The sequence below is a fragment of the Mytilus galloprovincialis genome, chromosome 14 (genome assembly GCF_965363235.1).
Source record: "Mytilus galloprovincialis chromosome 14, xbMytGall1.hap1.1, whole genome shotgun sequence".
Classification (NCBI taxonomy): domain Eukaryota; kingdom Metazoa; phylum Mollusca; class Bivalvia; order Mytilida; family Mytilidae; genus Mytilus; species Mytilus galloprovincialis.
Window position 1 is genome coordinate 20,336,567 of NC_134851.1, and position 25,102 is coordinate 20,361,668.

The following is a 25,102-nucleotide window of genomic DNA, read 5'->3' on the forward strand; positions in this document are numbered from 1 at the left end:
AACAGTACAACAAAACAAAGAACTATATAAATCAGTTGAAAAAGGCTCAACTCATCAGATTGACAAAAATACAAGTGGACTTGGCCGTGTAATTATACATTTCGACACAAAAAGACACAATGAACAGATCTGAGAGTACTCGCAGTTATCTGACAGCTAGTTCAAAGCAACTTATATCTCATAGAAAACATGCATATAAGGCCACCAACACGACCAACGTACGGGTCTTCAAACAAATTAGAAAATTATGCACTCAAAGGTTATCTTCCGCCACACTTAAATCTGAAAAATACAACTGAACATAACATTTCAAAATATTTAAGCCTATTAACAAAGACTAGAGGTTCCTAAATGTATGGAAACATGATAATGCATGTATTCCTTATTGATATGGAACAAAAATTAAATTGAAAGTTACCACAGTCAAATATTTAAAAATATATGTTTTTGTTTGTAGATATAAATGAATGTAACGATGACAGTAAAAATCTGTGTTTTGATAAGTCAACATGCTCTAATATAGCAGGAGGTTTTAAATGTAGTTGTACAATTGGTCAGTTCTTGGAGAACGATCAAAGAACTTGTTCAAGTAAGTACAACATATTGAGAAAAGAAAAAGAAAACCATATGTTTTTTTTTTAATTTTTTAATGATTTTTTCCCCTTTAATTGAAATGAGATATGTCAAATCGCAGTTGTTACAAAAATAATCGCTTAATCTTTTTGGCAGAAATATAAATATGTTTTTCAAAATTCAACTATGTATGGACCTATTTAATTTGATATATATATATTACATGACATATTGGTCACATTAGCGTTATGTACATTACAGATTGTGATCAGTTTCACTGGGGTGAAAACTGTAATAATACATGTAACTGTGGTTCTGGGGCAGAGAGATGTGACAGTGCCACTGGATGTTTGTGTAAATCAGGATGGCAGGGGACCACGTGTGATGCTGATATAAATGAGTGTAATGGTGTAGTCAACCCATGTGATACCTCTCTCAACCAAAGATGTGTCAACACACCTGGCACCTTTGTCTGCAAGTGTGTGGCTGGTTATCAGAATGAAACCGGAACATGTACTGGTAAACAAAATAAAATTGAGAATGGAAATGGGTAATGTGTCAAACAACCTGACCATAGAAAATGGACGAAAGATACCAGAGGGACAGTCAAACTCATTTATAGAAAATAAACTGGCAATGCCATGGCAAAAACCGAAAAAAACCCAGACAAACAATAGTACACATGACACAACATAAAAAAACTAAAAAAATAAGCAACACAGACACACAATAGCAGAAGGTAACCAATAGGTTCTACAATTCAGCGAGGAATTCCCGTCCTTCAGCTGAAAGCCTGATTTTTATTTCAATACTATTCTTAACATTGTTTTAGCTTAACTGTTATATTGAAGTCCAACTAAAATGTCTTCAATAATGAAAACACAGTTAAATAATCTTGAATATAATCATATACCATCAAACCATACTACAGCCCTGTTCAAGTCATTTGTACATTGTCTATATTATATAAAAAAATACTTTATGAACTAATTTGTGACATGTGATCCTGTTCAGTTTTTTTTCCTGTACAAAGGCTTGGCTTTTTTAACATTCAAAAGTAGAGGTAATTGAATCTAGTTTAAAATTCCTGATTTTGTTCGTAGAAAGGTGTTCAGGGCACTTTAGCAAAAAGTAAAAACACAAAAATACTGAACTCCTAGGAAAATGCAAAAAGGGAAATCCAAAAACAAAAGGCAAAATCAAAAGTCCAAACACATCAAACGAATGGATAACAACTGTCATATTCCTGACTTGGCACAGGCATTTTCTAATGTAGAAAATGGTGGATTGAACCTGGTTCTATAGCTAGCTAAACCTCTCACGTGTATGACAGTCGCGTAAAATTCCATTACATTGTCAACGATGTATGAACAAAACAAACATACTCAAAGAAAAAAATGTCAAAAATAGGGGTACAGCAGTCAATATTGTGTTATCATTTTAATATCACTATAAAAACAACAAATGTAACAAAGAAGCCATCTTCGCTAGCCAAGGGTTACGATCCACTTTCGCTCTCTTCACCCTTGGCGGATTGAGCCAACATTTGTGATAACAATGTTGCGCCATCTATCGGAAGATAAAAATCACGCCCATTCCGAATATATTATTCTTCACCAATGGTAGCACTTGAACTCTTCAAGTTGGAGGTAAAAACACGGTAGCGTCTAGACTCTACACGCTTGGTAAAGCCGGAAATGAAAATATACGTCAACATTCATGCATTTGTACATGAAACATACACAGGATTTTCTATTGGACGAATAAAAACATTCAAGTTGTCACTAAATATAGTCGTATGTTTAGGGATGTAAAGACTTGTTGCACACTAAAAACGTGGTAATTGTTTACAAACACTTTATACATTTACACGTGATCATGTTATAGGCGCTTTTTGATTAGATGCAGCGAGTTTTGACTGCAACCAATTAAAATCCTTACCTTGTGTCTCCGAAATTTTATCTCAATCCGCCAAGGGTGAAGAGAGCGAAAGTGGATCGTAAACCTTGGCTAGCGAAGATGCAAAGAAGCACAAAAAGGCATACATCAAATTTAACATACTCATTTTGCTTTTCTTATACGACTTAATTTATCTATGTAAAGTTTACCCGTAAAGTATAGAAGGTTTTCAGTACTGGTGTAAAATTGCGCGTTTGAAATTCGCACAGGTAGACATACCATGAATTTTGTCGTTCAAAGTATGACGGCATACATACATGCAGAGTCACGTAAAGTAGATATAACAAAAACAGACTTAACATAAAGTAATAATAATAAATGAAATAATTGTGTGGTTCAAAGTATGACGGGATACATAAGGACAGTTTCACGTCAAATGTATATCATAAAAAACAGACTTAACAAAAAAAGTAGTATACTTGAATAAAATAGTTTTGTCATTCATAGTATGTCAAGATCCATAAGTAAAAGTAATATAATAAATGAAATAATGTTGTCGTTCAAAGTATGATGTTTTACATAACCACAGAGTCACTTCAAAAGAATATCTCAAAAAACTGACTTAACAGTACAAGTAATATCAATAAATTCAAATAAAAGAATACTATAACACGTTATTAAGATGATAACCAGCGTCAGTACGCAAAATCTATACTTCAAGACCATTTTGTATCATTTGTGAAGTTGATACGGAATATTTATCAACAAGTTATGGGTATCTTCCGATGAACTTTTTTAGAAAAAGGACGAGACGTTCTTTGACATACCCCTGGTTCATCAACTTTCTGCTCAGACACTGGTGACGTTTTACAAAGTCTGAATAGGAGCTGCAGGCTCTTGAATACCTAATAAGTTGGGAAATGTATATTCCATATGCAGGTGAAGTTGGTTTATTACTACTAAGGTGGGGGAAATTGATAATTTCAAAATTAAAATCGTCTCGTTTGCCATAGATTCTGGTACTGAGATGACTGTGTATGTCAAATTCAAGGTATAAGTCTAAAAATGAAGCGGAGGAAGCCGTGTCTGTGGTCTCTTTAATTTCTAGTTCTGGTGGGTATATTAATGGAACCCAATCAGAAAAGTTCGGATTGTTAATGGAAAGAACATCATCAATATATCTGAAAGTGAAATTAAATAACCTGGCTTCTTTGATCTTCTTGTTTTTGACAAGTGTCTGAAGGAACTCCGATTCATATGAAAATAAGAAGAGGTGGGCAAGGAGAGGCGCACAGTTCGTTCCTATAGGAATGCCGACAATTTGTTGAAAAAGTCTACCTCCAAATTCAACAAATATGTTGTCAATAAGAAACTCCAGCATACTGATCACTTGTTTCTCTGTGTAGTATGTTTTACCCTTTTGTTCCTTATTAACAAAATATGCCTTATGGTATCCCAAAGTGATACATTTATAGCATATGCTACCATTTTTATGATGAAAAGCATTGTGGATTATTTTTTTAGACGTTTTTTTCAATTTCACATGGGGAATGGTTGTATACAAGGTTACAAAAATCAAAAGTTTTAATAGAACTAATTTCAGAAAAAGACCGAGATTCAAAATTATCCAGAAGTTCTTTAGAGTTTTTAAGAATCCTACTATGGTTAATACCACTACGTGAGTAAACAGTTTCACAGTATATCTGAAGACCCTCTTTAACTGCTGACAGAATTTTAGTCAATCTAATTGACAATTCTTTAGTAGAACAAGCAGATGAGCCGGCATTGTACCGTTTTTTGTACGGAATTTTGTGAAGTTTAGGAATCCAATACAAACAAGGTAAGTCCTCCGATTTGTTGTTCAATGCAATGTTCATAGAAGCCATGAAGGACTTCTGATTCGCCAAAATCTCATCCTTGTCAAATGATATGTTATTGTATGTGGGATTACCCGAGTGCTCATCTATTCCTAATTCTTTTATAAGACACTCGTAGTAATACGATTTACATACAAAGACAATATTATTTGAAACTTTGTCCGCAGAAACAACAACATACTTATTTTGAAGAGATGATAGACATTTTACAGCCTTTTTGTCACTGAAAATGGACTTAGGTCGATCATTCACACAGTTTTTCAACTTATGAATGCGACGTTTTATCAGAGACCTGATTGTTTTGACCCATTCTGACAAAGTGTCCAGTTGAACTTCTTCTCGTTTAACCCATATTCTGTCGTAGTTCGCAATGTAATCCATAATTATTTTGAAGTTATGGTTCCAATTAATGTGTTGGGGTTCTGTAAACTTAGGACCACGATAAATCACCTTTCGGAGAAAGCATGTTGAATTATGTTTAGATCCCCAGTAATAACATGGCCAGAGGGGCTGTAATTGTAAGGCGAGTGGGAACAGTCACATGTCAGAGGTTTTTGTAAGTATTGTTCTAAATCAAGGTCCTAAATGCTTGTTTATAGTTAAATATTTTGGGTGCAATGGTTTTGGTGTTACTGTAGGATACAATAGGAACAGACTGGTTTTGAAAATAAATAGGAATTTTTTATGTAACCTGCTTGTGATGTAGAACGTTGCTGATGCTGATGTTGATTGCATCAATTCCTCTATTGGTAAAGTGAACAGGAAGGAATTTCCTCTTTTCCTAATGTAAAGGTTCCGATCTTACTGGTTTAAAGAGACAGAAAAGAGCTACATCACAAATTATACTGACAAGTCTGTATATTGGAGAAAATGTATTGGTGCCTCCTTTGTCAAGTGCATAATCTCGCAAACATTTTAGAAAATTAACCGGCAGTGAAAAAAAGAATAGTTCTAATGTAATGTAACCCTAACGGATGATGTAGATGAGAAAGAAGGTCATCAAAGCTTCCAGGGGCCGATCTCGATTTGGAAGACTTTTTTACATTAGGTCGATGGTAACGTTTTTGTCCATGACTACGTTGGTTTCGTTAGGTAGTATTAAATAAACTCATTATATTAACATCACTGCAGGCTGAACTTGACAAATTTCCTACTCCTTTGATATTAACATTGCAACCATATGGCATTGCAGTACCTAGTTCCCTTATCCAGAAATTTTATCCTGATTGCTTTTTTTTTTAGATGTAAACGAGTGTGATAACAATCCATGTGATCAACTATGTACCAATACAGACGGAAGCTTTACATGTAGTTGCAGAACTGGCTTTACAAAAGATGCAAATGAGAAATGTCAAGGTAAGGTCGATAATTTAGTATTTTGTTGTAAAATTCTACACCAGATCTCGGTACCACATTCTGTGTAATAATTCTACTAGGATATATTCCGGAAAATGTTATGTGATTTGCTAATAATTTGTTGAAACAAAGGAAAAATGAAATAACGACTTGACATTTGTTTTACAAGAAGGAAAACAATTTAATAGCTCATAGTCTATTTTATTTTGAAAATTGTTAATTACGAAGTTTTATAAATGTTTTGTTTTCTTCACCTCTAATTATTTTAATCTAATGTCATTTGATTGAAATAATTAGAGGTGAAGAAAACAAAATGTTTTCATTGACTGCTAAAATAAACGAGCACAACATAAGTAATTTTAAAAAAGAAATTTAATGAGTTGCAACTTTGAAATAGCTGCCAAAATATATTCAGTGACGTTTTGGTGGACATTTTTTCTTAGGCGAATAATGCGAAATCTTATTATTAAATTGTAGATATCAATGAATGTGACACAACCCTGAACAAGTGTGACCAGAACTGTCTTAATACTCCAGGAAATTATAAGTGTTCTTGTAATGATGGATACCTTCTCAGCCCAACAGACCAGAGGAAATGCACAAGTAACTTTTTTGGTCAAGAAATTCTTAATTCCACTTTGATAACTACATAGTAGGAAATAATAGTTTACTCTTATTTCATATAATCAGTTTTTATTATAAGTATTTCATGTTGGTTTTTAAAAGGTCGAACATTGATTAAATAATCAGACTTGTGTTTTGAATAAATTAACTGTGTTTACTAAATTCCGTTTTGATTCGGGATACCATTGACATGATTATAGAATTCGACTTATGCAACTTCTCAAAAAATGGCTGTAATATTGTAATGTACCAATTATATATGAAAATAAGTTGGTAAAATATGACCACAAAAGTGTGTATGCATTACAATATTTAAAGATATTATGAGTATTTATCATTTTTTTCACAGTTAAGACCCAATGTTCCAATTTGAATTGTACCAACCCAGGAACTTGTGCAGTTAAATCTGATGGATCAGAATACTGTACATGTCCAACAGGATTCAATCTAACAATGACTGATAATGTAACTGGGATCTGTGAAAGTAGGTTTTCCCTTGATTTGATTGAGACAGTTAAGATTTCCAAAATGTGCTCCATTGTTAATATTCATCTTATTACTAAAACTTAATCCATCATTTTGTTTATTAATATACTTTAATGTAATGGTAAATATGACTAAAAATACAAGGAGGATATATCTTAAAAAGACAGCAACAAAGTAACAATCATTTACCTTAAGAGAACCACATAATACGTCTTCAACAAGCGATACAACTTATTAAATTTGTACACTTTCATTTAAAAAAATATTACAGTCATGAAGTTTGAAAGACATGAAAGAGCTCTGAAAATGTAAAAGATTTTTTGATTTTAATAAAAAAAAATCCAGAAATACAAAAAGCGCAATACATGGTTCAAGTAATTTAAAAAATAAATCCCTTCACAAGTTAATTGTTATGACAACAAGGCCTAAGAAAAACTGAAAATAATTCATAAAAATTTAAAAGGTGAGTTTCACCAAAAATCTATATAACAGTATATTTATCATGTTTATAGCGTAAATAATTAAAGACCATTATGTTTGTTAAAAATTTCAGACATCGACGAGTGTGAGACGAGCAACCCATGTGCTGATAGATGTACTGATAGATTACCAGGATACGAATGTTCCTGTACCAAAAATGGTACCAAATTGGAGAGTGATGCACAGAGTTGCACAGGTTGGTATACAATTTAAGTGTTTCTGTTGTTTCGATGTTTTCTTTTATAGTTAATGTGTTTCCTTCCGTTTAGTTTGTAACCCGGATTTGTTTTCTCTCAATTGACTGAATTTTGAACAGCAATATACTACAGTTGCTTTTATTTATGTAGTTCATATTTACGTTTATTTTTTTTTAATTTAAAATGAAATAAAATCTCCATGTAAAAGATTCTTTCGTCATGATCAAATAAATGGTTGTGCAACGTTGTAATGAAGAAAGATGTTTCCATTTTTATGTTTTCCTTAAGTCGATACATGTAGTTCAATACTTATTAAAACAAACTTTCATGTTCATATTATATGTAAGTTTGTGTGAATTTATCTACAACAAATGCCATGGTCTTGATCTATACTAAACTAAACTAAATTAAATCTGAATTGTAGCCTGTGCTGAAGGAGAATGGGGACAGAACTGTGCTGAAAACTGTACATGTGTGATAGCAAACACCAATTATTGTAACAACACTGAAGGAAGTTGTAATTGTAAAACTGGCTGGGCTGGGGATTATTGTGAATCAGATGTCAATGAATGTACAAGCAACTCAACAATATGTCAGACTTTTTCAATGTGTGAAAACACCAATGGATCCTATGTTTGTGTCTGTGATAATGGTTATTTTAACTCTGCCGATGTTTGTAAAGGTTCGTTGACAGAATTATTTTTTTTATCAATGTCTGTTTTGTACTTTTCAACTTGACTATTAACTTCAAATGTGTGTTTATGTATTTCTCATATTAACAGAGAGACAGTATATTATAATCTGTCAGATAAGAGAATGTTTATAGAATAGAGAGTAATGGTAAAAAAAATATAGAAAAAATTGCCTAAAAATTAAAAAAAATACTGAAATGAAAACCTCCAAATCCTTTATATCAGATAATAAGGTAATAATGTATTAATTTCCTATTCCTGACCTAAAAATCATTTCCTTTCCAGAATGTAGTTCCAACACATTTGGTAAAGACTGTGCTCAGACCTGTAGCTGTGTTGTAACCAATACAGACTCCTGTAACAATGTTGACGGTGGTTGTACTTGTAAAACTGGTTGGTATGGAACCACCTGTTCTGAGGATGTTGATGAGTGTAACGTTACTCCCTTTATATGTAATACTACATCTAATTCTGAATGTAGCAATTTAAATGGTACCCATGAGTGCAATTGTGTTACTGGATACCAGAAAATAGCTGATGGAAGTTGCCAAGGTAGGCTGATATTTCAGATACATTTATTTTCGTGGATATCAATTTTCGTGTATTAGGGAAAAGTTTCATTTTTGTGGATATTTGATTTTTTATGGATTTGCAAAAACTGTATCAATGCAAATAGAAGATTTGTTCTTCGTTGAGCATTTAATTTAGACTTAGTTTACCTATACAAACGACATCAACGGAAATTGGTATCCAATGAATAATACTGAATCCACATTAGAAAAACTGTATTTAAATCTTGTTTAAAAAAATGGTCATTTGCAATTTTATTTTACATAATTTTTTATTTCAGTTCAATATTCACTTTGGTTCACACAAGTTTGTTGTAAACATTATAAAAGCAACATGTAAGCTATTATTGAATTTTTGGTCCACATACTCCCACTTTATAAACGTCATTATATTGATCTTTTTTTCAGAATGTGGCAGTGCAAACTATGGAGATAGCTGTTCTCAGGCCTGTACTTGTATTGCTTCCAATACACTGGATTGTAATAATGTTAATGGTAGTTGTACTTGTAAACATGAATGGAATGGCACCAACTGCGAACTGGACATAAATGAATGTGAAGATGCAACCATGTGTGACAGTACTCCCTTTTCAACTTGTAAAAATGCAGTTGGTTCTTATGATTGTGCCTGTAATATTGGATATCAGATTAATGCTTTTAATCTTTGTGAAAGTATGTTTTGCTTATCAAATTGATATCAACTGATATAAGTTGAGCTATTGCCATCTATAACTGTAAAAATAAAGAAAGTGTAATATGGATTTCATGTTTTCATCTCACCATCTCGTTAATGGAGGAATTCTGTAAATTGTATAAAGGAATATGTATAGTTATGCATTTTTTATTCCAATTCTGTTAAAACAAAATTATCATGTATAATACATTTTTTTAAATTTCTGCATATCAAATGACATCTAATGAAATTTCTTGTTGGTATGTCTATACAACCATGCAGTGTTTAGATTTCTTTTGTACACAATTTTATTGTACATCAGTTTTTAATTATTATTTCACTCAGATTGATAGAAAATGTTGAATAAATTTGTCCAGTGGTTCAATTTTTTAAATCAAAATTATTAAATTGGTTATGCAGGCCTCGTTTCAAGTGTGTACCCTTTACTGTTTGTATGTTGTTTTATTACATGGCATTGATGCGACCATGTACATTTCTGTAGAATGTTTTTTATTTTCTATTTTATTTATTCTGCTTAAACCATCGAAGCAAAATAGTTTTTATATCTCATTTGTGGATCTAATAATTTGTGTATGGATGCTATCTATGTTTGTATGAGATATTATGCTATGTTGTACCAAACATGTAATTCTAGATTGCTTTATCTTAAGGTAGCTCTGTTGTTTTCCTCAATCTTGGATTTTTTAAAAGCAGAAAACAAACGGTCTTCATCTTTGATGACATGTTCAAATTGCGAGAGTAATATGTAATTCATGTGTAAGACTTTACATTTTATATAGAATAAATTATATGTTTTATCATATTTACGGATGTATTTTTCAAAATACAGATAATTTTTGTTTTATTATTTTTTTTTTAAATTTGGGATAAATAGATAAAGTAACTATAATAGAGTGTTTTGTGAATTTTGCTATTTTGTTATGAAGCAAGAAAACGAGTCCCGTTACCAAATTACTTCTTTTTCTTATCTGAAAGCATATTATTAAAGCCATATTCTCAAGTTTTATCTTAAAGTTATATGGTTTAGGTTTCGTTTTATCGCCCTTTGGGTTTTCCATACATAATCTATACAAAATCTAAACAATTTTGCTCAACCAGCAGCTCGAGAAAAAAAAAGCACGATGATCCATACTTGGTCTCTTCTAATAACTATATTTGAATGATTTTATCTGTACAAGATATTTATAGAAAAAATATCATTTTAGAAACCCCAATTGAAAGAAGCACTACACAAGAATCAACAGCACAAGAAGCTACAACGCAAGTAGCTACAACGCAAGAAGCAACAACACAAGACGCTCAAACACAAGAACCTACAATACAAGAGGCTACAACGCAAGAAGCTACAACACAAGAAGCTACAACACAAGAAGCTACAACACAAGAAGCTATAACACAAGATGCTACAACACGAGATGCTTCAACACAAAAAGCTATAACACAAGATGCTTCAACACAAGAAGCTATAACACAAGAAGTTACAACACAAGGTGGTACAACACAAGAAGCTACAACACAAGATGCTACAACACAAGAAGCTACAGCAAAACAAGCTACCATAACACAAGAGGCGACAACTCAAGAAGCTACAACACAAGATGCTACAACACAAGATGCTACAACACAAGATGCTACAACACAAGAAGCTATTACACAAGAAGCTACAACACAAGATGCTACAACGCAAGATGCTACAATACAAGAAACTACAACACTATATGCTACAACACAAGAAGCTACAGCAACACAAACTACCATAACACAAGAGGCGACAACGCAAGAAGCTACAACACAACAAGAGGTTACCACAGTTAAGACAACAACTCAAGAAGCAACCAATAAGACAACTGACAAAGTAACAACACAAGAAACAACAACTGAAAAAGTGACAACACAAGAAACAACAACTGAAAAAGCAACGACACAAGAGGCATCAACCAAAGATGGCACAACAACTACTGAAGGTATCCTCAATCTAAAGTAAAAAATTTAAAAAGTAGCTGCAGTATTTTACTTTGTAAAACAAAAAAAAGATAAATTTCAATTTCTTTTCATATAAAAATTGCAATAGAATGACAATGAAAAAGATACATTTGATGATATGATTTTTTTATTTATTTTAATTAAATTTATTTCGATTCATTGAATCTTTAAATTTATGTACTGCAACTGCAGCAAAAACATTGAATTAATACAAAGGTTGATTATGCTTTTGACTACAACTGTCATAATTAATGTTCTGTCACATAAAATTGTACATGAAATTTTAATTAGAAAAATTTAGAATAAGCAGACATAATGGGAAAAAATGCTGACTCATTTACTGCACTGAGAATTAGTTTAGAATTTAGGAAGAACTGTGAGAAAAAATAATGACAAATGAAACAAATGGACTTCTCTTCAATTTCAGTTTTCAATAATTTATTCTTGTACATTTCTTTTTAAGATTATACCAACTATTTAGATCATTCCCTGGTAAATATTTATCACAAACAAAAGTGAATGTGCAACTTCTCTACTGCGTTCGTTTTAAGGATTATTGCAAAAATGCTTTACATATTAAGCTATATTATTCATGGTAAAGCTAAACGATATGATATCAGTATTTAGCTTTATTAAACAGCTTTTTTAGCTGTTTAATTCCTAATATAAGTTACTGCACATGCAGGCTTTTTACTCTGATAGTGCTTGAGATGCATGTAAAGGTTACTAAACTAATCACTGTTTACAATTGCATTGCTGCACTGGTTTTCCTGCAGCTAGGACTTTTGTGATTGCCTATATGATCTGTGCTAAAGTTATTCATTGAATAGGAACCAGGTTCTTTTTTTTATTTATTTTTTTGTTCTTCAGATTTTTTGTTACAATTTTACTCCAATGTCTAAACTCCAATAAACTATTCCTGAGAAATACTTTATGAGTATCTAGAAAATACACAGATTATAATAAAATATAAACACATTTTTTTTTCAATTGTATCAATCTTTTTAGATTTAGGAAAAATTCATTTTGAGATACTGTTTCGTTCTAATTCATAATCCTTCATTGTCATAGTTTATATATATTAACATATGATACACATGAAAGAATTTCAGAAAAATAACCGTCAAATAGTGGTACAGTTTCTACTCTGTACACTAGTATTCCACATTCCAAACTTAAAGACAAATTGAAAGAGTTGGTATTGCTTTGCTTCGTAAAAAAGAATGGCCAACGTAGATACAAGTATCTTGTCTTAGGGAGGGATAAATCCTACTTTGTACAGCCCTTGGATGGTGTAAACTTCCCAAAACAACGTGTATGGTGTAATGGTGTATGGCATATGGTGCAATGGTGTAAGGTGTATGGTGCTATGGTGTATGGTGTAAGGGGAATGGTGTAATGGTGTATGGGGAATGGTGTTATTGTGAAACGTGCGATCGGCAATGGTGTGAATAATAGTGTACGACCTTTCATAGGTTGCAAACGAAGTTTTTTTCATTTAATTTTTTCGGATTGTAAGCATAAACATAATAGAAATCTTAATATTTAAAATCTAATTGCATTAAGGGTAATTTCGGATCGTGTAGATAAAATGGGGAATGGTGTATGGTGTAAAGTGTAAGGTGTATGGTGCAAAGGTGTAACGTGTATGGTGTAATGGTACACGGTGTATGGTGTAATGGGGTATGGTGTATGGTGTAATGGTGTATGGTGTTAGAGGGAAGTTTACACCATCCAAGGACTGTAAAGGATCACTCTGATTCGAACAAAAAATTCTCTGAAACTAATACTATCAAGATGCTTGATTTCTTGATTGAAAACATATTTGTTACGTTCGGAAAACGTGTTTTCCAACAGACTGTCGTCATTACAATGGGAACAAACTGTGCCCCTCTACTTGCCGACTTGTTTCTTTATTATTATGAGGCTGACTTCATGCAGAAACTTCTTAGGAAGAAAGATAAGAAGTTAGCAATATCCTTTAACTCTACTTTTCGCTATATTAGATGATGTTCTTTCACTAAATAATTCAAAATTTGGTGACTATTTGGAAAGCATCTATCCAATCGAGCTAGATATCAAGGATACTACAGATACAGTTAAGTCGGCCTCATATCTTGACTTACATCTAGAAATTGACAATGAGGGTCGGTTGAAAACAAAACTTTACGACAAAAGAGATGATTTCAGCTTTCCAATTGTGAACTTTCCATTTATAAGTTGCAACATTCCAGCAGCACCTGCATACAGGGTATATATCTCCCAATGGATACGATATTCCCGTGCTTGCATTTCCTATCATGATTTTCTTGATAGATGGTTGTTGCTCACATGGAAGCTATTAAACCAAGAGTTCCAAATGGTGAAGTTGAAATCATCCCTTCGTAAATTTTACGGACGCCATCACGAGTTGGTTGACCGTTATGGAATAACCGTTTCACAAATGATATCGGATATGTTCCTTACGTCTTAACTACAATCCCCTTCCCTTTCCTTATGTGACCCTACCGAATTAGACTATTAACGGGATTTGTTATCACATAAGCAACACGACGGGTGCCGCATGTGGAGCAGGATCTGCTTACCCTTCCGGAGCACCTGAGATCACCCCTAGTTTTTTGGTGGGGTTCGTGTTGTTTATTCTTTAGTTTTCTATGTTGTGTCGTGTGTGCTGTTGTTTGTTTGATTTTTTCATTTTTAGCCATGGCGTTGTCAGTTTGTTTTAGATTTATGAGTTTGACTGTCCCTTTGGTATCTTTCGTCCCTCTTTTGTGAGTAAGTGTTGATAATTTAATGCATCGTCATAAACTCTTTAATATAGAAGATAGAATAATTGGATAATTCTATCTTACATTCATATACAATTAATGATACAGATGCCTAATATTACGAAGGTCTCATCTATTAATTGTCTGTTGTCCTTGCATTCTTTATATGGGTCAGAGACTGCTAAAGACTAATTTATTATCAAGTGATTTAACTGATTTTAAGCTGTTATGAGCATACAAAGACAGATTTATTCGGTATTGGAATCAGTGCAAGTTTTACATGTTTGTCAGACAGGGTTAACTTGACATCATTTTCAAAATTCATTGGTCAACATGCAGATTTTATGATTAGATTCATTTTTTAGACACTTAGCAAAAGGTCATTAGTATTTGATCACTGATTCTCGTGTCCATCTCCAAAATAATTTAGCCTGAACCTCATTTCTACAAATATTTGCTCATCCATTCGTTTAGATGATTAGGTATTATACTATTTACAACAGCTTAACTGTATTTTGTAAACATACTGACAGTAAAGTCTACATGTCTTTCTTACATTGTTGTTTCAACCTTCACCTTAGTTTCATGGCTCATGTTTATTGTCGTTTTCTTGTTTACCATGTTTACTATATACATTGTACCTATGCTTTTAAATACGTTATTATCATTCATCTTTTTCACTAACAGTCTCTAGCACTTAAACTGTTCCTATAATATCATATAAAAAAGAAGATGCGGTATGATTGTCAATGACACAACTCTCCACAAGAGACCAAAATGACACAGAAATTAACAACTATTGTTCACGGTATGGCCTTCAACAATGAGCAAAGCCCATACCGCATAGTCAGCTATAAAAGGCTCAAAAATGATCATGTTTAGTCAGAATTATGAATCTGAACTACGAGGTACCCATATTTTAATCTTTTAATCTTTTTAAATCTAAATATTTGTTTTCAGGTGAATTAAAAGTAGAAGTAATTCTGACAATAGGTGTAACGCCCAATGAAGACATAACCAATGAAAATACTGTGTACTATCAAGAATTATTTAATGAGACTCTTTCTGTGGTAAGTTCATAAACAATGCATGTCTTATTGAATGATGTTATAATGATCTGAAGATTGCTTATTATAATTTATTATAGTATCCATCTTGATTTAAAAACTGATTTTGAAAAGGCATTTTTCTTTTAAAGGCGAAATGGGATCGTTTTCATCTTTGTAATCATGATAATATCTAAAAAGAACAATCCAAAACGGTTAAGGAATAGTAGAAAAATCAGAACTCAAAGAAGAGTACACCATGACCAAGAGTAAAAAGAATGATGGAACAATCAGAAGTCAGCTCAGGAGCTCTGTGTCCTTACATTAAACAACAGAAATCTTGTTTTGAAATACCGGTAGTCTTAGAACTAATAGCAAAATTTAATTCATAAATCTGATTATACTTAAAGCTTCTGCTACAGTCAGTTTCACTCTTAAAAAAACTTGTTTTTCATAAATGCTCTAAATTATTTTAAAATTATTTGAAATCATCTTTACACTATTTAGAATGAAACTCACAAACAATCTTCATATACAAATAACATTACCCACATCAACATAAATCATGGCAGTGAACATTTTGAACGACCTTGTAACTACTGTCTTGACACCTAATATCAAAACATTCTGAAAATGTCAGTATAAATTTTTAAGGGGAAATAGAACAATCAGTGATAACAACAATTTTATGACTTTAAATTATATTATCTTAATGTGATTGAAGCATAATTAAACCTTTTTCGGTTTGTGAAACATTTTATATTCTTTATTTTTCAGTTGACAACCTACTACTCTTCTTCAGCTGCAACAAAAGACAATTTCATTAAAGTAGTTGTGTATAGAATAAGGTAGGAAAAGCTTCACATCCCAGCTTGTAAAAAAAGGATTCTTTAAGTTCATATAGTACACGAACTTAATAATATAAAATGTATAACCTCTTTATGCCTCATAAATGCTATACTATGTGAGCTCTTCTGTATAAGTATTGCAGTTGTTGAGATTTAAGCTTTAAGAACAATTTATAATTTTATTTCAGCAAAGGAAGTTTAGTTGTGAATCATACAGTCATATTGAATTCTAAAACTACGACTGGCCAAAATCATGTTGCTGCTGCCATTAATAACCTTGTAAATGGTGTTGATATGCTGACATTTGGTGCAGGACTAACTTCTCCGGCTGCAGCTGGTGCCACTTCCGCTGCCATTCATACAGCAGGAGGAGTTAAAGGTACTTTATTACTCATACTCCGTTTCTTCCTTTATTCACAGGCTAAGTTTTTCTTTTGATTAAGATAATATTATCAATTCTTTATTTTCCTAATATAAATTCTATTGTAGAAATTCAGTCAATAGAGCAAATGAACACAATATGATTTGAAATTCTTTAATTATAGTATTAAACAAAATCATTTGCTCTTCATTCTGTTTTAAAATGTAGATTATATGTTAGAAAATGACCGATGCATACCAGATATTTAAACACTTAAAAAAGTATCAAAAGTTTTATTCATAATGCTATTAAATAGCTTTTTATATGGATACATATACAATTTGCTACATTCGTTGTTTTTTGTTTGAATATTATTTATACCTGATAACACACCTTTTGTCAATATAAATTAAAACTGAAATTAGTTAGACCAAAGAAATATTCTAATCTGTTATTATTTTGAATTCAGGAAAAATTGATACAAAAAAGTATAATAAAAACTAAGACAACCAGTGGTGTTTAGCCATGTGTCAATGGCTAAGGCAAACTTTAATTTCACTGATATTCCAGTATAAACTATATAAGCCATGTGCGTGTGAGCATGTCAAATCATGCGTAGTTGGTTTAGTTTTCATCATACATTTCTTGTCAATTTTCCTGAATCCTAAAGTATTCAACGAATTTTTTGTTTTAGTATGATTGTTTCAATATCTTTGATGAGTGACAATACACCAGTACTTTTATTTGATCTTGCAGCTACAATTACGACATTAACAACTATTTGTGGCACATTTAATACATTGAACACGTGTCCAACAAATCAGGAATGTTCGGTGAATAGTAATGGCGTACCATATTGTGGGTAAGTTAACTTATGATTGTAAATATTAATTTCTTTTAAATTAATATTGTGTGGGTTGTTTTTTATTCTAATGGTACTAAAATAAACAATGCACAGGAAAAAATGTTTAATTTTTTAATGTCTTCTTTATTATTTTAAATTGTGAATAAGTCTCACTTGAAGATCAGACTAACAGAAGAAATAAGGCCAAAATGCCAGTAGAGAGTTCCATTGTAGCTATTAAACAGATACACTAGATAAACTAAAATCATTCTACTCTTTATAATGATAAATATTTCCTAAATTTACGCTATCCTTTTTTAAACTTATAAACTGATTAATATTATCAATTTTTATGTTCTTTTTCCTGTTTTATGACGAAATGCATTCTGTGGTTTTATTTTTTTATTACATCTTTGATGAGTTATAGTGTAGTTTTTTAGATTTACAATCATGTACTATGAAATATTAAACTTGTGTTCGTTTTTTAGGTCACTTAAGAGTACAGGTAAGTTCAGATAACAAAAATTCATACACAAAATATTTATACCTTAATAATAAGATATAAAGTAGCTGCCAATAGATGTACAGAAATTGTTTAAAAATAGAAAAAAAATAGTCCGAATAATTTTGATACTGAACATAAGAATCACCAACTATTACAGGAATATAACAGTTGTTATCCATTTGTTTTATGTGTTTGAGCTTTGAGTTGCCATTTGATTAGAGCTTTGAGTTGCCATTTGATTAGAGCTTTTTGGTCCTCTGTGAGTTTAATTTCTGCAAGGTTAAAAGTGACAAAAAGAAAAATTGTATCACACTCAGTAAGCTTGTTAATGTATAAGATAAAAGCGATGAGATATCTAGTTTGTATTAAAATCATAAGTCATACGGATAGATATAATGTATAAGGAAAGAGAAAAGTTAGTCACCTTATAGTTTGTGTCTTGTAAATCAAATAACAAAACACATCAAAAACGAATGGACAAGTAACATGTTTTTTGGAAACGGAAATGAATTTTGCAATTCAAATAATATTTAATAACCTGCAATTTCAATTTATTATAGTTCGTTAATTGTTATTTTTACATCGAGACGAGTGATCCAACAACTTCTAATTACAGGCTGTTGGAGTAACACTTGTTCTTTTTAGTTAGATATACAGATTTATCATTTTATTTTATTATTTTAATGTGTTTACCTAACAGATCCTAGCTAATAATAAATGTTTAATCTTATTATTTAATTTCAGATAATTTCCCACTGATAATAGGCCTTGGCGTTGGACTTCCTTTATTTTTCATGGTCCTAGTATTGATCATAGTCCTATGTGTATGTAACAGTAAACGTCATAAACGTAACTCGTTAAACGATGATGATTTAGACAGGTGAGAATATCAAAGAACTATCAAGTTAGTTAAGGTTTTATTTGCAGTTGGTAATGATTTGAATTTCATATGATCTTTGTTTTTCTTAAATATTCTAACAAATAATTATAACCATTTAGTGTATTGCCAAATCTTAATATTGTGTAGAACAGGCTACCATTTTAATCATATGCAGATATAAATACAGAGTAAACAATAGCTAAATCATTCAAAGCTAACACCTTTTAGTGGTTATAAATCAGAACCATTTTATTTATATTTTTATATTCTGTCGATTCAAGAATTGTATTCAAAATTCTGTTAATTTAAATGATAAGAAAGTAAGTGATGTATAACATATTTCCAAAACAAACTTCAACAGGTTCATGCACATTGTGTTACCCGGGGTACCTGGGGTACTCCCATTTAAATTAATTCTCTGAACTGTATTTTTTAATAGGATTTAAGAAAATTAAAATGCTAAGTTGTTTTAGGAAGCAAATATATTTTAAACCTTCGTCGGTTTGATTTCCAAATTGTACAGTTAATAGCTTCAATATTTGCCTGTCTCCAATAAATTAGTCATTTGAACATATATTAATATGCATATTTCATCTATTTCTTTTCAGAACAATGCCAGCTCATGAGGGATTTTTTGCTGGTGCTATACCTGGTCGATTCAACAGCTGGAAGCGCCCTAGAAGTAATGCATTCTATGGTTACGAGAATGATAGGTCTTTAGAGTCAGAAAGAGGAGCATATGATAATGAGATGTTTCGTGGAAAAGATCTGTATGGGTCTTTATCGTATAAAGAGGCAAGAAACAGATCCAAAGACTGATCGAGTTTTTTCGGTAAGTTTTATTTTTATTTGTATAGACTTAAGTCATTGTTAATTAATCATATTTTAAAGACAAAATTAGTTTGTAAAATTAAGAACGTAAAATTAGGAATGGAAATAGGGAATATGCCAAAGAGACAGCAACCCGATCAAGAGAAGATAACAGCCGAAGGTCATCAATAGCTATTCCACACAGCGAGAAAATTCTCCACCCGGACGTGGTCCTCAATAACTCGTGTACTAGTTGAACTTACATTTACTAAGTGAAAAGTAAAATCACAATCACAATTACTGAACCCAGAGGAAAATCCAATCGGAAAGTCCACAATCACACGGCAAAATCAAATAACAAAACATATCAAAAACGAATGTACAAGAACTGTCATATTCCTGACTTGGTATAGGCATTTCAAATGTAGAAAATGGTGGATTAAACCTGATTTTATAGCGCTAACACTATCACGTTGATAACAGTCTCATCAAATTCCGTTATATTTACAATGATGCGTGAACTAAACAGTCATTGTAAAAAAAATATTCAAAATATGGGTACAGCAGTCATCATCGTGTAACAATTTTAAAAGGAACAATTTAACAGAACACAAAAACATCTCTCTATAAACACATTCATTGATTCGCGTGTTTGACGTCAGAAAATGTTATACATCACATATATTTGTCGTTCAATGTATATACAAACAATTTAAACATTTCACATAGGCAATGTTAGCATACACGGTTAAAATATAAAAAGTATGTAAGAATAAATTTCAGAAATAGACCGAGATTTAAAATAGTCCAACAGTTATATAGAATTTATAAGAATCTACAAATAGTTCATTCCACTACCCGAAAGAATAATTTTGACGTTTGTGGTTCAACGTATTTTGTAATTCATAATAGAAATATATTATAATGACATAAAATAGAACAATATCATACTGACGGGATCTTTTGAATTACATAGTCATGTTATAAGAACCAAAGAAATACAAAAGGTCGCATATACAAAACGCACCAGCTAAAAATGAAAATGAACGTCACACTAAACTCCAAAACATATAAATGAAATTAAGTTAAAAAAAAAAATACAAGACTAACAAAGGCCAGAGACTCCTGTGACAAGTGAAAAAATGCGTCGGGGTTAAACATGTTTTGTTAGATATTAACCCTCTCCCTATACATTTTTGTTCATGTCTGAATGAAATGAAATAAATCTCGAAAAGATGCAGAACAATAAAATGTTGCTTTAAAGTTTATTTGCTTTATTTTGTATATTTTTAATAACATTAAATTTTATTTTTGCAGAAGATAGTGGGAGGTCCAACAACTAATGCATAGATGATTTGGGATAGTTAAATACATTTCAACAAGTTTTCATACAAGAGGCCTTTAGTCTAATCATGTGACAATTTTAAAGATATTCTTCATATGATGAAATAGAGACATAAACGCATTGACATTTCGAATTATGTAACTATCATGTTGTATATATATATTCTGATGTTAAAATTATGTTATAAGTGATTTGTGAAAAAGAAATAATGAAGTTCATATATTTAGAAATAATAATCTTTATACTTGACAGCCGCTCAATTGTAATTATTTTAAGGTAAAATATTATAATATAAAAACTGCTGTATTATAAAAAAATTAATGGAAAAATAATTATGTAATCACACAGCAATACATATGTATTCTAATGAACAGAAATAACGCAGGCATGTTGATGAACATTAATTTGTGCATATTTATCCAGGGTTTATAATATAAAACTGTAGATATGGAAAAAATAAATAGATATTATATCAGACTGATTCCCTTAAATTGCAATTCATGTATTAAAGAATAAAATGTAATTTTGAGAAACAGGGAACTTGTTTTTTCACTGTTTTAATTTTTTCATCACAAATGCTATCATCATCCTTAGTGTTACAACACATACTGATCATCATTTTAAACGATTATTTTTTATCCTAAATTGGGAACAATCAATACTTCTTTTGCAGTAATGGCAAAAACACGTTTATATATACAGAAATTGATGTTTTCATACTTATTTATTGAACATTGCATTTAAAATTCTCTAAAGTGTGATTTTTTTGTAACGGCCAGTTTGTGGTTATAAATCAAAATTAACATTATGAATTGTCATTGCAGAATCTTGTTATTGAAATGATGTTTTTTCTTCAATATTGCAATTGTCAAAGAATATTTCCCATTTTTAAGATATTTGTTGGATATATGAACTTGACGTGCCATATAGATACATTAAACATCAAATTTCTTCCCTCGTACTTAAAAAATCTAAATACTTGTTGTACAAAAGTGTTTTAAATTTTGTTCATTACGGAATCTATATAATTATATACTCATTCCAGCTGTTAAAACAAGTCAGATTAAAAACAAATAGATATTTGAAAAATATAAAAAAAAAAAGTCACGAATAGGAACAGTGGTGAGTCTGATGACCCTCATCTTTTATAATTCTTCATAAGCTTTACTTTTAATCATTGAATCAATTGTAGTTCATATTGAAAGTCAATACTTTTTTAATCATATTTGGAATAGTAATTTAATGTGGTATGGTTGTCTCTCGCTATCTTGGATTGTAAACAAATCAGAACCTAAGGTATAGATTTTCATTAAAATTAGCACAATTTGATAAGAAATGTAGATTATTAATCTGACCTATAATTTAAATGAATACATTTGTTATGTTTAACTTATAAATATAAATATTTTTACAACCGTAGATTATTTTTGCTTGAATTTTTTTTTATGTTTTTGATATTGGCATTTTCAGGGGAGATAATTCCGGAGTAGTGCATTTCTAAAGGATCAACATTAAATTTTCCTATTTCATATTTAAGCCGAAAAAACGCATGGTGACGCTATCTTTTCTTTTGTTCTTATGATATTCGCAAAGCATTCACTAAAAGCTATCTTCTCGTATTTAATTCTAATATTACATCATTTAGCTTAGCTTCTAATCAAATAATGATATTTGTTTCAGTATAATCAATAAAGTGTAGACCCCTAATGTTATGACTACTATCAAATACATATCAATTTACTTGTTCATCCTAATATACTGTAACGAAACTTTGTGATGATTTTTTTGTTTTTCGTTGAAATCGCTTTTTTACTTGTCCTAAGATGTGATTGTCATTTAATTAAAATTAAATTATATTTTTTTTTATAAAACATGGTATTATATCATTTTTTCAAATATGGTAGAATAATAAATAGCTGACAATTTGAATTAAATGTAAGCAGTTTTTTACGCAATAGTTAATAATAGATTGGAATTATCTATGATGAGTTGTTTTTTAATACAATAGAAGACTGCAAAGTAGCAGATTCATTTAAGATATCATAGAAGATGGGAAGGTAGCAAAGTCATTTAAGATATCATAGAAGATGGGAAGGTAGCAAAGTCTTTTAAGATATCATAGAATATGGGAAGGTACTAAAGTCTTTTAAGATATCATAGAAGAAGGCAAGGTAGCAAAGTTATTTAAGATATCATAGAAGAAAGCAAGGTAGCAAAGTCATTTAACATTTAAAACTGGAGTTACTACACCTGTCCTGAAGAAAGAAAAAATACGATGTATGTAGAAAACTACATAGACATCACTGTTTACTTATGTATGTATACAAGTCACATTACCTGAATATTTGTGAAAGCAGTGAAAGTACTAGTAAAAGAGATGAATTATATCGTTATTATTTTTTATTTATTTTCTTATATATGTGAAGTAAGATATGTCCCATAATTACATGTTTTGTCTTTGAATATGTTATTATTAATCAACTTTATCTTAAGCAATATAATTTTTCGTTGAAATCGCTTTTTTACTTGTCCTAAGATGTGATAGTTATTTAATTAAAATTAAATTATATTTTTTTTTATAAAACATGGTATTATATCATTTTTTCAAATATGGTAGAATAATAAATAGCTGACAATTTGAATTAAATGTAAGCAGTTTTTTACGCAATAGTTAATAATAGATTGGAATTATCTATGATGAGTTGTTTTTTAATACAATAGAAGACTGCAAAGTAGCAGATTCATTTAAGATATCATAGAAGATGGGAAGGTAGCAAAGTCATTTAAGATATCATAGAAGATGGGAAGGTAGCAAAGTCTTTTAAGATATCATAGAATATGGGAAGAGACTAAAGTCTTTTAAGATATCATAGAAGAAGGCAAGGTAGCAAAGTTATTTAAGATATCATAGAAGAAAGCAAGGTAGCAAAGTCATTTAACATTTAAAACTGGAGTTACTACACCTGTCCTGAAGAAAGAAAAAATACGATGTATGTAGAAAACTACATAGACATCACTGTTTACTTATGTATGTATACAAGTCACATTACCTGAATATTTGTGAAAGCAGTGAAAGTACTAGTAAAAGAGATGAATTATATCGTTATTATTTTTTATTTATTTTCTTATATATGTGAAGTAAGATATGTCCCATAATTACATGTTTTGTCTTTGAATATGTTATTATTAATCAACTTTATCTTAAGCAATATAAATCAAATTTATTTATGCATATATTTTCAAATATAAGAATAAAAATATGTTTATAATAGGGTGTTTTATTGTCTTAACACTAACCTTATGCAACGTTCTGGTATATGACTTATTGATTAATATGTTTTAGTTTACTCCGTCTTAAATGCTTAACAAAGAAGAAGAAAATATTAAGAAATAAGTGACCATTTAAATTCATTATAAAACAAATAATATATGGTACAAAGGATGAAGTCTGGTATCTAATGAACATGTATACTGGTACTTTAAAAAAAAATGCAGAATTGTTAAAAGCCTTTCCAAACAAACTATGATTGTTATTTTATGTTTAAAATGTTCTTACACTCATTCGTATATACTTCATCAGAGTTTTAAATCAAGATGTAATTGGACGTCTGAAAAAAATATTGAACATACTCAAAATGGAAGAGACACGACTTATCCCTAAAACCAAAGTCTATATTTCATTTACACCTTCTTGACATATTTGATTCAGGGGCAACGATTTTAGGGAATTCTAAGGCTGAGACAACGGTGCAACAGCACAATATAAAAACAAACCATATTGAAACATCACAACATAAGAACAAACCATATTGCAAAAGAACAACATCAGAACAATATATATTGCAATAGCACAACATAAGAACAAATTAAATAAATCAGTTTAAAGACTGAACTCATCGAATAGATACAAAGGGGAAAAACACAGACTGTACGTGATAGTGTATTTATCCATCCATCAAGCCTAAACAACTAAATATACACCAAGTACAGATCAGAGCCTATTCGCAGTTACTGTCAGCAAGTTTAAAGTCAATAGCAACTAATAAAAAATTAATGTATCTTAAATATGAATCAGTACACACCTAACAAATAATGGATTTAGTGTTTAGACATCATTAACAGTCAGCAAAAAAATTATCTCAAAAAAAGTGTTGTATTATGAAATAACATATGTGTATGGGAACGATATTTATCAATTTACTGATAACAAAACCAAGATTTATACTAATAAACAAGTATTCAAAGATCAAGTTCAGTGTTGAATT

At 30.8% G+C, this 25,102-nt stretch overlaps 1 protein-coding gene across 1 annotated transcript in view; it reads left to right on the forward strand.

Annotated features, from left to right (window-relative positions):
- The window catches only part of LOC143059390 (uncharacterized), a 44,140-nt gene extending 20,819 nt beyond the window's left edge, over window positions 1-23,321 (forward strand). The window contains exons 14-31 of the mRNA XM_076232882.1: window positions 458-589; window positions 835-1,092; window positions 5,592-5,705; window positions 6,183-6,308; window positions 6,679-6,813; window positions 7,369-7,491; window positions 7,917-8,174; window positions 8,470-8,736; window positions 9,162-9,425; window positions 10,653-11,411; window positions 15,159-15,268; window positions 16,022-16,092; window positions 16,281-16,471; window positions 17,210-17,315; window positions 17,786-17,802; window positions 18,547-18,682; window positions 19,291-19,514; window positions 20,810-23,321. Of these exons, the coding sequence (XP_076088997.1) occupies window positions 458-589; window positions 835-1,092; window positions 5,592-5,705; window positions 6,183-6,308; window positions 6,679-6,813; window positions 7,369-7,491; window positions 7,917-8,174; window positions 8,470-8,736; window positions 9,162-9,425; window positions 10,653-11,411; window positions 15,159-15,268; window positions 16,022-16,092; window positions 16,281-16,471; window positions 17,210-17,315; window positions 17,786-17,802; window positions 18,547-18,682; window positions 19,291-19,501 (3,278 nt within the window). The 3' untranslated portion in view covers window positions 19,502-19,514; window positions 20,810-23,321. The remainder of the gene's footprint in view (window positions 1-457; window positions 590-834; window positions 1,093-5,591; window positions 5,706-6,182; window positions 6,309-6,678; window positions 6,814-7,368; window positions 7,492-7,916; window positions 8,175-8,469; window positions 8,737-9,161; window positions 9,426-10,652; window positions 11,412-15,158; window positions 15,269-16,021; window positions 16,093-16,280; window positions 16,472-17,209; window positions 17,316-17,785; window positions 17,803-18,546; window positions 18,683-19,290; window positions 19,515-20,809) is intronic.
- Window positions 23,322-25,102: the final 1,781 nt, after the last annotated feature.